The 14,405-nt window shown below is 37.5% G+C and overlaps 1 protein-coding gene and 1 non-coding gene across 4 annotated transcripts in view; one reads left to right on the top strand and one right to left on the bottom strand.

The window, feature by feature from the left end:
* The window catches only part of KATNA1 (katanin catalytic subunit A1), a 31,126-nt gene extending 17,552 nt beyond the window's left edge, over positions 1-13,574 (top strand). Inside the window, exons 5-11 of one of the 3 annotated variants that reach the window (XM_069488081.1) lie at positions 3,371-3,492; positions 4,591-4,696; positions 5,588-5,746; positions 10,812-10,938; positions 11,529-11,663; positions 11,976-12,102; positions 13,218-13,574. In XM_069488081.1, the coding sequence (XP_069344182.1) occupies positions 3,371-3,492; positions 4,591-4,696; positions 5,588-5,746; positions 10,812-10,938; positions 11,529-11,663; positions 11,976-12,102; positions 13,218-13,416 (975 nt within the window). In that variant the 3' untranslated portion in view covers positions 13,417-13,574. The remainder of the gene's footprint in view (positions 1-3,370; positions 3,493-4,590; positions 4,697-5,587; positions 5,747-10,811; positions 10,939-11,528; positions 11,664-11,975; positions 12,103-13,217) is intronic. The other 2 variants (XM_069488080.1, XM_069488082.1) reach the window with 2 other exon arrangements.
* Positions 13,575-13,691: 117 nt separating this feature from the next.
* Positions 13,692-13,826, bottom strand: LOC138396195 (small nucleolar RNA SNORA2/SNORA34 family). The gene has a single exon (XR_011235660.1). It is a non-coding gene; the product is annotated as a small nucleolar RNA SNORA2/SNORA34 family (small nucleolar RNA).
* Between the last annotated feature and the right edge of the window lie 579 nt (positions 13,827-14,405).

Below are 14,405 nucleotides of genomic sequence, written 5' to 3'. Positions count from 1 at the left end.
CTATACAACTTTCAATAAGTTTTAGTCATCAACTAGCTAGAGCTATAATAAAGCCCTAGTTGTGGCTGGATGCGGTGGCTCATGTCTGTAATCCTAGCACTCTGGGAAGCCAAGGCCAGATGATTGCTCGAGGTCAAGAGTTTGAGACCAGCCTGAGCAACAGCGACACCCTGTCTCTACCAAAAATAGAAAAAAAAATTAGCTGGGTGTGGTGGCACGCGCCTGTAGTCCCAGGCCTCTTTAAATTATTTTTAAAAAGAGATTCTATCTTGCTAAGCTGCCCCTTTCTTGATCCTTTGGCTAGAGAAAGCAGGCTTCTGTTGGGGCTTTATTTGTCCGTATTTGTGTTTCCAGGTTGCTGACTTCTTCAGCCCCAAGTCTGGATATGTGGAAAAAAAAGAAACCGCAGGGAATTCACACCTTGTCTGGGTTCCTTAGCCAGTCTACTGCCTTCTCTATGTCTTTCAGAGTCTTGCAGTTGTTGTTTATATAGTGCCTAAGGGTTTTAGTTCTACTTAGTGGGAAGAAGTATGTCTGCTCCATCTTCCTCTAAGTGAAAGCCTGGCTGTTATTTTTAAGTAACTGTTTTAAGTGAACAATGGATTTGTATTTATAATTTTGCCAGCTTTAAAAATAACTTTTTTAGGCCAGTCACAGTGGTTTACACCTCTAATCTTAGCACTTTGGAAGACCAAGGCGGGAGGATTGCTTGAAGCCAGGAGTTCAAGACCAACCTGAGCAACATAGCAAGAGCTTGTCTCTACAAAAGGAAAAATTAGCCGGGCATGGTGGAGTGCTCCTGCAGTCCTAGCTATTCAGGAGGCTGAGACAGGAGGATTTCTTGAGCCCAGGAGTTTGGGGTTACAGTGAAATATGATGATGCCACTGCATTCTAGCTGGAGTGACAGAGCGAGACTCTATCTCAAAACAAAAACAAAAACAGGACAAAAAAAACACCTGGTCTTGGCCGGGTGCGGTGGCTCACGCCTGTAATCCTAGCACTCTGGGAGGCTGAGGCGGGAGGATCCCTCAAGGTCAGGAGTTCGAGACCAGCCTGAGCAAGAGCGAGACCTCTGTCTCTACTAAAAGTAGAAAGAAATTATTTGGACAGTTAAAAAATATATATATAGAAAAAATTAGCCGGGCATGGTGGCGTATGCCTGTAGTCCCAGCTACTCGGGAAGCTGAGGCAGTAGGATTGCTTGAGCCCAGGAGTTTGAGGTTACTGTGAGCTAGGCTGACGCCACGGCACTCTAGCCCGGGCAACAGAGCGAGACTCTGTCTCAAAAAAAAAAAAACAAACACCTGGTCTTAAACCCAGGGACTTATCTTCTGGTTAATTGGTCCATCTGTGCAACTTTGTTTTGAGCATCAGAAAAGGAATGTAGGTTCTTTTTAACCCCTTTACTATTTTTTCCACCTCCTATTAGTTAGTGTTTTCACTTAGAGCAAATTATTGAATAGATGTGTACATAAAAGAAATTATACTAGTTCAACTAATTAAATAAAACCCGATTAAGTATGTCAACATTTGAAATTCCATAGCTCCCTTTGGCTGATCCATCATAGCACTATTTCTACTTTTGTCCTAGCTTAAATTTGTTTTGCTTTGTCTGCAAACATTCCCTCAGCACTGTGTTCTATGGGAGAAAAGAAAGAGAACTATTAATAGAAGTGCCTTTGATTTGTGTCTTCCTGAGCTTGCATTATATGTTCCTGATAGTCAGAGACAGTGTCTTCTTTCTATTCCCCATAACTGCTAGCTAGCACAGAATAGATACTTGTTAAATATCTGTAAATGAGTAACAACTTTGTAAATACTTGGAAGAAAAGATTACCTTCTCCTCTGTTAAGTGTTACATAGTACCTTCCTTGAATCTTTTGTTAGTGTTAGAGGCTGAATATGAAAATCATGACATGGATGCTAAGACTTTGAATATCACAAATAATGGTAAGTCTAGACATTAACAATGGCATTAGCACCAATTCACAAAGGAATCATGTGCAACAAAAATGTTATGGGGATTGAGTAACAATCCTAGTACATGACAGAGTAAATGATTATTTATCCTAATGCACAGCTTCATAAATTTTCTTTGCTCATAAAATCCATAAAAATCTCAGTAATTTTTATACAGCACCTCTAGGCCAAAAAGAATACCCATCCATTTATGAAGAAGTTGGGTTCAAACAGCTTGTTTATGTCCTGACAGCGTAACACCTGTTGGGCACTGCAGTTTCTCAAACCTTGCAGTCGGAATGGACATTCCACCCTGATTCCTCTTCCACATTGATTTTCTCACTGTATCTTTTATCACAGCAACTTCCAAAAATCCGGTTTCACAAAAATATGACATTATTTAAGAGGAATATAGCAGTAGGAATTGTGAACTACCGTGAGCAGGTCGTTCACACAGTGTTCAACAGATATCACTGTGTTTCCCTCAAAAATTTAAATGATCCTGCAGTGCCTTGCGAGGTTTGCCATCGTGCCCTGGGTACCTCAGTATACAGTTTGGGAACCATGGCCCTAATGACCGTCATCACAGAGAATGAGAGGAATCTCACCTAAGAACTGAGATGTCTCTTTTGGAGGGTAGAGGGAATAGTGAAAAAGGATGTTGTTAGGAGCATTGTTGAGGACTAAGTAGGTAGTTAAAGATTGAGTCATATAGTCTTGGCTAAATAAGCCATTGGTCTTTAATCTTATCTCCTCTAAAGCATTGAGATAAATGTCATACATATCTGACATTGAACTAGTGACCACAGTTAATCTCAGTATTAATTTTTTTGATGCTAGCCAATTCATTTACTTAGTCATTTTTGTTATTTTTGTTTCATAACTTTTGCCACACTCTTTTCTATAAAAATAAAAACTGAGTATGAAACTGATATTGATGTAGATGAGTGACTTAGAGACTTTGATTTTATCCTTGTTACTTGTACTAGTGTATTAGCTTTTTAGATAATATCAGTTGAGTCCAATCTTTGTTTTGTTTTGTTGTGTAAGACAGAATCTCACTGTGTCACCCTGGGTAGAGTGCAGTGGTGTCACCGTAGCTCACTTCAACCTCAAACTCCTGGGCTCAAGCGATCCTCTTCCTTCTGCCTCCCGAGTAGCTGGGACTACAGGCACATACCACAGTGCCCTGTTAATTTTCCTATTTTTAGTAAAGGCGGGGGTCTTGCTCTTGCTCAGGCTGGTCTCGAACTCCTGAGCTCAATCAGTCCTCCTGCATCAGCCTCTCAGTACTAGGATTACAGGTGTGAGCCACCTCCCTCAGCCCAATCTTTATTTCTTACTCACAGAAACAAAATACAGTTTTTGAATCAATCAAAAGCTCTTTTTTTTTTTTTTCTCCTAATGTAGAATAAATCACCTGCTGCAGTTACAGAACCAGAGACAAATAAATTTGATAGTACCGGATATGATAAGGACCTAGTAGAAGCTTTGGAAAGAGATATAATTTCCCAGAATCCCAATGTTCGATGGTAAGTCATATCACAACAAAATAATTGGTGCTAATGATACTTTTTGGAAGAGAAAATGGAACAAATCTGTGTATGCACTGAAGATCAGTCCTTGGGGACAAACCAGAGTATATACAACGTGAGCATGACACATCATGAAAAACTTTTCTTTGTTCAGGCTGTACCTTTTTTTTGTCTGAGACTATTTTAATTAATAAAAATTTATATACAAAATCGGAATAAGATCACAGAAATGTCATCGTTTGGGGGGCATCCTGTTATGGTGAAAAGGCAATGATCTTTATGTATATTTGTTGCTTATTATCTATAGCATCTTATAAACGTTGCTTCTATTTTCTATTAGAGCAGTGGTCCTCAACTTTATCAATGTTATTATACATCTAGTCAAAGATCTGTAACCTATCACAATGAATTGTGAAAGCCCACTTTCCCACAAATTTAGGAATATTCTGTTATATATTTTCTGTTAAAACCTTAATGATTATTAGGTGTAGTTTTGAGTGACATTACAGATTTTGGGGGATATTTGATATTTATACAATGAAAATACATTTTCTTAACAAAAATTGCTGTGTGTAGCAGTAGTAGTAATAGGTGTTCCAGTGGTTGTGGGCGACTCCATAGCAATCTCTATTTTACTCTTTAATCTTGGTGTCTACCTCTTAATAGAGCTGGAGGCAAAGTAGCAGTATTGCAACCTTTCTGTTCTTTGTGCCCTTTTTTAGTTTTTATGCCTTTTTTCTCCCCCAACGGGCTCTTTGTTTCTAAATCATGGACATTACAGACGTAGCCTCATAAGAACAGAAATTTAAAATGAGATGGCATGATAACACTTAAGAGTGGACCTGTAGTCCTATGTTCTCATGAGCCAATCTGAAAACCATTGCTGCCCAAAATTGAAAACAATATGGTGTTCTTTGTATATCCTGGTTGACATGGTAGGCCTCATCACAGTGTGTTAGCTCACTGGTGCCCAGAGAGAGGCTTAGCATTCTGTCAGCGGTGTAAAATCTTATACTTCCAGTGGTTCTCAAGAGTGACTGCATAGAGTTCAGTATATAATCTAAGGAGCTGTTGATAAAATATCTTCTCTTTCAGGGATGATATCGCTGATTTAGTAGAAGCGAAAAAGTTGCTTAAGGAAGCTGTGGTGTTACCAATGTGGATGCCCGAATTCTTTAAGGGCATTAGGAGACCATGGAAAGTAAGTTTATTACCTGGACGGCATTGGCAGAGTGAATGGCAGCGCGTTGCTATAGAGAGCCAGTACTTATCTATGTTAGGAAAAGTGGAGAGAGAAAGTGGAGTAAGGAAATTTTCAAATTAAAAAATATATGTTGTGCTATTCAGAATTTTGTTTAAACTAAAAGCTATTGTAAAGTTTCCAAATAAGAAATAGGTATCATGTGAGCTTTGGAAAATTGAATTCACAGCAGTTAGAATTTAGAATCTACCTTATTTAGAATTAGCTTGTATTTGTAAATATGACCTAGCCAGCTAATGCAAAAATACTTCATTTTATGTGTCATGCTGCATAACTTGTAACCTATATTTTGGGGATTGTTGTTAAGAAATAATTAAGAAATATCTGCATCTGGTGAGTATTTTGTAAAGTCATGGGCTGATCTAAAAAGAGACTGTCAATAAAACTTCCTTGGATTTGGAAAATGTGTTAATGGGTAACTGCATATATTACTAGTTTTAAAACTCCTTTAAATGTTAAGTGATAAGATACAGAATTATAGATATACTTTGAGTAAACTATGTAAAAACAAAATAAAACAAAAAACCTAATTGGTCTGAGTAAAAGGACTAGCAGGAAATACATCCAGATGCTAATGGTACTTCTGTTAGGGTACTGATATTATGAACTACTTTTTCTATCTTTGAGTTCCAAATTTTTTATAATGTAGTTATCTTCCTTTTGTAATGGACAGAGTAAATTTGTGACAAAGTATCCTTTTGTTTATTTTTATCTTTTATTTGTCTTAATATTATATATAAATTGGTTGAAATTTGATACTTAGTAATGAAATTCTTGTAAGTTAGAACAAGGCAGATAAATCCTTTGCTTACACTATTATACTCTCAACAGGGAGTGTTGATGGTTGGCCCACCTGGCACGGGAAAGACCCTCCTTGCTAAAGCAGTGGCTACAGAATGCAAGACAACATTCTTCAATGTCTCTTCATCAACTCTGACCTCCAAATACAGAGGAGAGTCTGAGAAGCTTGTTCGTCTTCTGTTTGAAATGGTGAATGTCTGAGACAGCTCTAATGATTCTTTACCTCTGTAAAGGGAGACAGTGAGTTGTAACTCTCTCCAGTATATAGAACAGCTAGGCAGGATGACATTCTGCCCAGAGTATGATTCCTGTGTCCTGGAAGCTAGTATCCTTTAACTTGAGTTTCTCTTTGTCTGCTTTCCTCCAGAGGTGGATCCATATCTGCTAGTTGATGAGTGTGCTCACATTATGGGACCTGCGTTACTAATGTGCTATAGGGATCTGAAATTATGATGTTTTTTAAATGAATAGGCTTAGTTATAATATGGTAAATGCAGTATTTTATCAACAGTGCCAAAAGGTGAGAATCTTAGGTAGTTCTGGAACTTAGGTCACCTCCAGTCTATTAACTACACCAAATACCTTCAGTTTAAGGATCTGATCTTTGGATTAAGTTCTTTGCTTCTTACTTTGAGTTTCCTTTTCTTTCTTCCACGTGTACAAGTCTTAGTACCAGTAGAAGAAACGTAATTCAACAAGTTCTGGTAGAGTGTTTAATTGAATTCAGCAGCCTGTTAAACTTCAGACTTTGTTAAGCTTCACTGATTACATCAGTCTTGCCTCTAAGGAACAGTGAAGGACAGTATTATGCCATTAGAACATATTAGAACATGCCTAATGTGTTAGGACAGAGTTACGCCATTATGTAGATAGCGACAAAGACATGAATTCTTGATCATAATGGACAAAAGCCATCATGTCATATCTTCCATATCAGATCAAAATAAAACAAGAAATCTAAAACTTTCACAATTTCAGGTTATCCTTTTTTTTTTTTTTTTTTTTTGAGACAGAGTCTCACTCTGTTGCCCGGGCTAGAGTGCAGGTTATCCATTTTTTGAAAAGGCTTTTTTCTGTTTCAGTTCTCATGTTCTTTCTCCTTTAACTCTGACATTATGACTTCAATTATGACAATTCATTTGCCATAAGGCAAAGTTTAAAAGGTTCTTAATGATTTATTCATAGTCCATAGCACAATAGGAATCTAATGGAGAACCTCTTAGATCATTTTGGTGCTCTTTTTTTTTTTTTTTTTTTTTTTTTTTTGAGATAGGGTCGCCCTCTGTCACCTGGGCTGGAGTGCAGTGACATCATCATGCTCACTGCAACCTCAAACTTGTAGGCTCAAGTGATTCTCCTGCCTCAGCCTCCCTCCCAAGTAGCTGGGACTACATGCGCATGTCACCAGGCTTGGCCAATTTTTCTATCTTGTTTGTACAGATGGGGTCTTCCTCTTGCTCAGGCTAGTCTCAAATGCCTGGCCCCAAGCAATCCTCCTGCCTTGGCCTCCCAGAGCACTAGGATAACAGGCGGGAGCCACTGTGCCTGGCCAGATCATTTTGAAAATGTAGTTTTCCCATTGCTTGAGAAGAAACAAAAGTAAATTGCCAATATTCCAGAATAAATAGGCCTTTATTTTTTTGAGACATGATCTCACTCTGTTGCCCAAGCTGGAATACATTAGTGTGATCGTAGCTCACTGCAACCTCCAACTCTTGGGCCCAAATAATCCTCCTGCCTCAGCCTCCTGAATAGCTGGGACTACAAGTGCATGCCACCATGTCTGGTTAGTTTGTGTTTTTTGTTTGTTTGTTTGTTTTTATAGAGACAAGGTCTCATTTTGTTGCCTAGGCTGGTCTTGAACTCCTGGGTCAGGTGATCCTCCTCCAGCCTTAGCCACTCAAAATGCTGGAATTACAGGCCTGAGCCACCAGGCCATAATTAGGCCTTTTTTTTTTTTTTTTTTTTTTGTTAAGTAAGCTAAATAGAATAAATGGTTAAATGTGGAGTCTTTAGAGTCAGGTGGCCTGGGTTCAAATCCACTTCAGTCGCTTTCTTGGCTGCTTAACTGTGGGCAAATTCCTCTCCTTTTTTGATTCTCAGTTGCTTTATCTATAAAGAAGAGAACAATAATATAGGATGTACCCCTGTAACGTTAGGAGAGTGAGAGGAGCTAATACATGTAAATGCTTAATATAAAGCCTAACTCATAAGGGCTCAATAAATATTAGCTGTTATTGTTTAAGAATTATTTGGTGTATTTCCTAATGTAAGAATTTTTTTTTTTTTTTTTTGAGAGAGAGTCTCACCCTGTCACCCTGGGTAGAGTGCAGTGGCATCAACCTAGCTCACAACAACCTCAAACTCCTGGGCTCAAGTGATCCTCCTCCCTCATCCTCCCAAGTAGCTGGGACTACAGGCATGCACCACCACACCTGGCGAATTTTTTCTGTTTTTAGTAGAGATGGGGTCTCATTCTTGCTTAGACTGGTTTCGAACTCCTGTGCTCAAGCAGTCTTTCCGCCTCAGTCTTCCCAGAGTGCTAGGATTATAGGCATAAGTCACTGCATCTGGCCTAAGAAGTTTGTTGTTAATCATTTTTTAAACCAAATATTCAATATAGAATCACTCCATAAGAAAGTTTAAACCCAAAATGATGATCAAGATTTCTAGAAAATAGAATTTGGATGAATAAACAGCATTTTAAAGGCTTTTCTAAAAATAAAAGTCCACAATGGCAAATGAACATCACAGACTTAAACATGCAGTTTTACTGGGTCTATCAATTCTTTGAATTATTATAATCTAGTATTCTCTAAGAGGTTGGAAACACCCTGCCTCCCAAGTATGGATTCAGTCTTAGTCTGTTCACTTGGAAAATTCAAATATTTAAATCCTACTTTCTTTTCTCATTGAATTTGAATTCTAAGCCATCTGTTTCCTCCAGAGGGATAGTTTCATTTTTCATGAAGAGTCATTACTTAGGTTTTAGGTACTATGTATAAAAATTTTTGTACTTGTTTTTCAAGAAATGGAAGGGAAAGAATGAACTTATCATCATTAAAGCATCCAAGAAAATTTGCAATCGAAATTTTAGCTAGGAACCATCTACTAGCAGTCCCTACACATCAACAAAAAATTAAAATTTCAATCTGTTGCCATATCAAGCAAAAACAACTAGACTGATTCTTCCCAAATACTGAGGGTATATAGAATGGTCATGACACGTGCAAAATTGGCTTTTGGTTGGCCCAGGAAGGTACTGTATAGAGAGGTCTGTAGTAGATTCCAACTGGTTCTGCCTGCACAGCACTAAGAGAGGCCTTTTTTTTCATTTGCAAATCATTCTTCTTTCATTCTTACTCCACTACTTCAAAAGAGGCCAACTCTACTTGGAGCTCCAAGGATATTATTCAGGCCTGGCCAATAAGATCACTCTAATTTTTTGACCAAAATGATGGGTTCAGGCATGAGCACATGACTCAAAACTGGCCAAATACTAATCTTTGGACTTTCACTGGCACAACAGCAATATGAGGGCTAATTTCTCTGGGATTACCGTAAGGATAATAATAAAAATAAGGCTTGAAAGCCAGGCATGGTGGTGTGTACCTGTAGTTCCAGCTACTCAGGAGGCAGAGGTGGGAGGATCTCTTGAGGCTAGGAGTTTGAGGCTGTAGTACACTATGATCATGCCTGGCAATAGCTACTGCACCCCAGCCTTGGCAACTTAGTGAGACCTTGTCTTTAAAACAAACAAAACAAAAAAATCTGCTGTACAGGCCTACAATCAAAGCCAACCCAGAGGTAAAGAGAGCCAAAAGTCAGAGACACAGATTCTTGAGGACATCTGAATTGCTGGATCCTGCTAGGCCTAAAAACCTAACAAGTACTTTCTAAAATTCCCAGTTAATTCTAAAGTAAAAACATAAATTCACTCTGGAAGGCCAACGTGGGAGGATCGCTTGAGCTCAGGAGTTCGAGACCAGCCTGAGCAAGAACGAGACCCCATCTACTAAAAACAGAAAAAAAATTAGCTGAGCAACTAAAAATAGAAAAAAACAGCTGGCCATGGTGGTGCATGCCTGTAGTCCCAGCTATTCAGGAGGCTGAGACAGGAGTGCTTGAGCCCAGGAGTTTGAGGTTGCTGTGAGCTAGGCTGACACCATGGCGCTGTAGCCCAAGCAACAGAGTGAGACTCTTGTCTCAAAAAATAAAAATAAATAAATTTAACTAACTAGTTTAGTTACTGTAATAAATTGCTTCCTAAATCTCAAGAGAAGGGTGATACTGTTCAGTCTTAGCTACTTACTAGATTAAAACTTGACTAAGACCTGTTATTTAATGGATCAAATTAATCTTCCCTGTTACTTTGTGGAAGAAATACATTTAAGGTGGAAAAATAAACTTGGAGGATATTATTGAGCCATAAAAAGGAATGTAGTACTGTACATGCTGCAATATAGCTGAGGCTTGAAAAGATGCTAAAGGAAAGAAGCCAGACACAAAAGGCCACATATTATATGGTTTCATTTATATGAATTGTTGAGAACAGGCAAATCCATAAAGACATAAAGTAGATCGGTGGTTACCAGGAGCTAGAGGGCAGTGCAGTATTGATTATCTTTTGGGGTGATGAAAATGTTCTGCAGTTAGATAATGGTGATGGTTACACAACACTGTGAATATACTAACACTGATTTGTATACTTTAAAATGGTGAATTTTATGTTATGTGAATTTTGTCTCAGTTTTAAAAAACTTGGGAAATGTAAATTGACTCTTCTAATTGACTACTTAAGAATATTAAAATATATCTGTTATTAGTCAAATGAAAAATGTGGCAATTTAATTAGAATTTCTTGGAGGGAATCTATGTGATTCTATTTAAGGTAATTGTTCTTTTTTAACCCAATTTTTTTTCTAGAACTTCAGAACATTTACCAATATCTGTTTACCCACCATAGTTATTTATATCATAGTAGTATACAGGATAATCCTGTATTTATATCACCCAGATAAATATATATAGCCAGTAATATTGAATGGAACAAAAGAATTGTGATGTAAGTACATAAGTCTGCATTAGAATCTATATTTTAGCTGTTCTAATTCTATCCTCTCCCCCCAAATACTAGGGTAAAAGGGAGAGATGAGCAGTGTGTGTCAGCCTCCTCAGCTGTTTTCTAATTGCTAACCTGTAGATTGTTTTAAAATGAAATAAAAACTCTGTGTTGCATGATTTCTTCCTTTAGGCTCGGTTTTATTCTCCAGCCACCATATTTATTGATGAGATAGATTCCATTTGTAGTCGCAGAGGGACTTCTGAAGAGCATGAAGCAAGCAGAAGGGTGAAAGCAGAGCTGCTGGTTCAAATGGATGGTACGTACCTGAGTACACGTAAACTGACTTGGGGTGGGAGGGTGCTAGGCGTCTCCAGCTCCATGGGTTGAGCTCCACCCAAAGTGCTAACCCACAGCCTTTAATAGGTGTTTGTAACTCCAGGTGGACTAGAGGGGCTGGCAGGTAGTTCCTGAGATTGATAGCAATAAACTCAGTACACTGACAGTGGTGGCATCTCAGAAATTACATCCACAGGACATCCCTTGGCATATACACTGACCTCTCATTTTTAGCCATGAAATTGAAATAGAAATAAATATGCATAAATTGGACTTAGAGGTTATGTATGCTTTTGAAAAAAATTTTAAATTGGTATGTAGTTGAGCTGAACTGGTGTTTTGATTAAATCTATTTTGAGTCATATTTTTGCATACTACAAAACTCATTTTCCTTGGATTACAAATTCGCGTATGTACTAGTTAGCTAAGTCTTAAGGCAGCTCGAAGACTATACTATACTACCTTGTATTGTTGTGCTAAATATTTGGTGATCTTGAAATGACTGAGCTTTATTTGGTACAATCCAACTTAATGTTTTTCTCTCTTCTCCTCCTTACCCCCTGATTTTAGGTGTTGGAGGTGCTTCTGAAAATGATGACCCTTCCAAAATGGTTATGGTTCTGGCAGCTACTAATTTTCCCTGGGATATAGATGAGGCTTTAAGACGACGTCTTGAGAAACGAATCTATATTCCTTTACCATCAGGTATCTTCATTTAAATCTTGTCAGAAAGCTCCTGTTAACTTTTAGGTAGTTTTGTTTAGAGAATTTAAAATTTGGTATTAACTTTCCTTAAGGAGATAAATGTAGAGTGTTTTCCCTTTTGTTAGTAGTTTGGCTGTACACCTTGATACTAAGAAATTAAAAATTCAGCGAGATGTATGGCTCTAGAAATGTTAAGCAAATGAGCTCTAAGAATTGGAAAACAACTCCTCACACAAAGTAGATTCCAGAAAAATAATACACTATATTTATATTGAAGGCTTACATTTTTAACTTTGTTTCTAATTTCATTAGCAAAAGGCAGGGAGGAGCTATTACGAATAAGCCTCCGTGAGCTGGAATTGGCTGATGATGTTGACCTTGCAAGTATAGCAGAAAACATGGAAGGTTATTCAGGTGCAGACATTACCAACGTGTGCAGGTATGAATTATTTTGGAAACATATGTTTTTGTGGATGTAAACCTCTAACATGAAGTTTTTATGTTGAATTAAGATAGATGAAGAATAAAGATTCACACTATAGTCAGGGTCACAAGTTTTGGGTTTAGTTTAGTAGTAGCAGGTCCTGGTAACATATTTGGGTATCTTTCATGTCAGTGAAGAGTCTACAGTTCATTTGAAAGCTACAACTTCAAGAAGCTATGCTAGAATAATTTGTGCAAAATAGAAAGTAATTGTCTTGGATTTAAAAAATTGGTGTATTCCTTCACCTGTGAAATAGGAAATGATTGTGAAATATATTGACCTGGCACACCCACCAAGTACAGTCTCATTTTCAGTGAATGTATCCTAAATGTGATAGGAATAGCAGTTGAAAGAAATACCTTCTGTAATCCAGCTGATTTAAGTAGGTTTTGTCTTACTCTATTAGGTCAGATGCTTATTAACCAGGAGCTTGACTGTACTAGTCTCATCTCTAAAGTGAGCATACCACACAGAGTTATGAGGATTAGAGCTAGCACATGTAGACATAAAGCAGGTATCCTGCTATCCCTTTGCATAAATGGTGGCTGCTTTTAAAGATGCAACTTGGTGAAAAGCAAGAGCAACTTGAATCTGAAGTTTCTCTTTTTTTTTTTTTTGCAAAGCACATAGAGGGAGAGGGGAAAAGGAGAAACCACTTAACTTGATCATCTGGCTTTTATGCTACATAGAGAAAATATTTAATTTTCTGGTTAACAGGTTCTCTTCTGTCTGGTGTGATGTTTATTCCTTGTTTTATTGAATACTTATAATGAAATTCACTTGCTAGCTTTATTGTTCTCTTTTTCTGGGCTTTTATATTCAGTATTATTTAAATTGATTAGCATCTTTATTTTCAACATGGAAGATTTAACTGCTAAAAACCACAACAGGGCCTTGTATTCCAATGAGATTCTGTACAATACTACATATGTGTATGTGTAAGATCATAATTAGAGAATGTTATTGAAAATTTCTTTTCACACTTTTTTTCCTTGAAAATCTCACAGGTTTTAATTCAACCAGAATAACACTTTGTGGTTTTTTTTTTTTTTTTTCAACTTAAAACACAGGGATGCATCCTTGATGGCAATGAGAAGGCGTATTGAAGGTTTGACCCCAGAAGAAATCCGAAATCTCTCAAAAGAAGAAATGCACATGCCTACAACAATGGAGGATTTTGAAATGGCTTTAAAAAAGGTTTCTAAGTCAGTATCTGCTGCAGACATTGAAAGATATGAGAAATGGATATTTGAGTTTGGATCATGCTAAATTCTCACATATGAGAAATCTGCCTTAAGTATTTGAAATAATAATTAAATGTAGTAATTCATTGCACTGAGTGCTATATTTTTTTAAGATTTCATAATGGTAAGATTTTTAAAAAACCTTTATGATTCTGAATAAAAGCAATATTTTTAAGCTGAAAATTTGTTTTACTTAACATTACCAGATTTCTATTTCACTGATCACAAATGCTAACAAACACAGATGTTACTTAGCTTGGAAAGCTGTCTTTGTTTTTCTTTTCTTTTTCTTTTTCTAGACTATGTTTTTCCAACTGAATTAGCCATTCATATTGGGACACTGAATAGCCAACAGACCACAAGGAAGACATCACTCTTGGCTCCTTTAAAACCAACAGCTACAACAGCAAACCACCAGTCTTGATTCAGGGCCTAGGAAAGCTGTGTTAAATGCACTTCTAAGTATAGCATATTCTCGCTCGCTGTCTGCTGTTCTTACTCATAGGAAGGAGAATAAGACTGGCCCTCGTTCCTTAGGTGCCAGTGGATAACGTAAAATCCCAAAACATTTTTACACAAGTAGCTAATTAAAGCATGAGCCAGGCCCAATGTGCCTTCTTTCCCACCAGGTGTTACAGTAGCTTCCCTTCTTTCTGGGAGAGTTTTAAAGACTCTTCATCTTACTGTGCATTTAAAAAGGAAAAAAAATAGTCTTGCCTGACTAGTTTTTATTCTGCCTATGTAAGAGGTTGCACTAGAGGCAAGTAGGTATGTTTCTAAGCCTGTGCCGCTAATTATACTCCAATTAAACTCATCAACTAATGCATACTAAACTCATGCATGCTAAAGTTAATGGTATAAATAAAAGCTAATAAGTGAAATAAAAGTTGATGGTATAAAGTTTTAGATAAGATTTCCATTTATGGTTACTTAGAAGAAAATAACTTACTGTATCCTCCCAAACAGAGCCTCGGGTTGAGTACCTTGCTGTGGTCCCAGGTCTCATTGGGAAGG

The sequence above is a fragment of the Eulemur rufifrons genome, chromosome 15 (genome assembly GCF_041146395.1).
Source record: "Eulemur rufifrons isolate Redbay chromosome 15, OSU_ERuf_1, whole genome shotgun sequence".
Lineage (NCBI taxonomy): Eukaryota > Metazoa > Chordata > Mammalia > Primates > Lemuridae > Eulemur > Eulemur rufifrons.
This window is presented reverse-complemented; position numbering and strand designations above follow the sequence as displayed.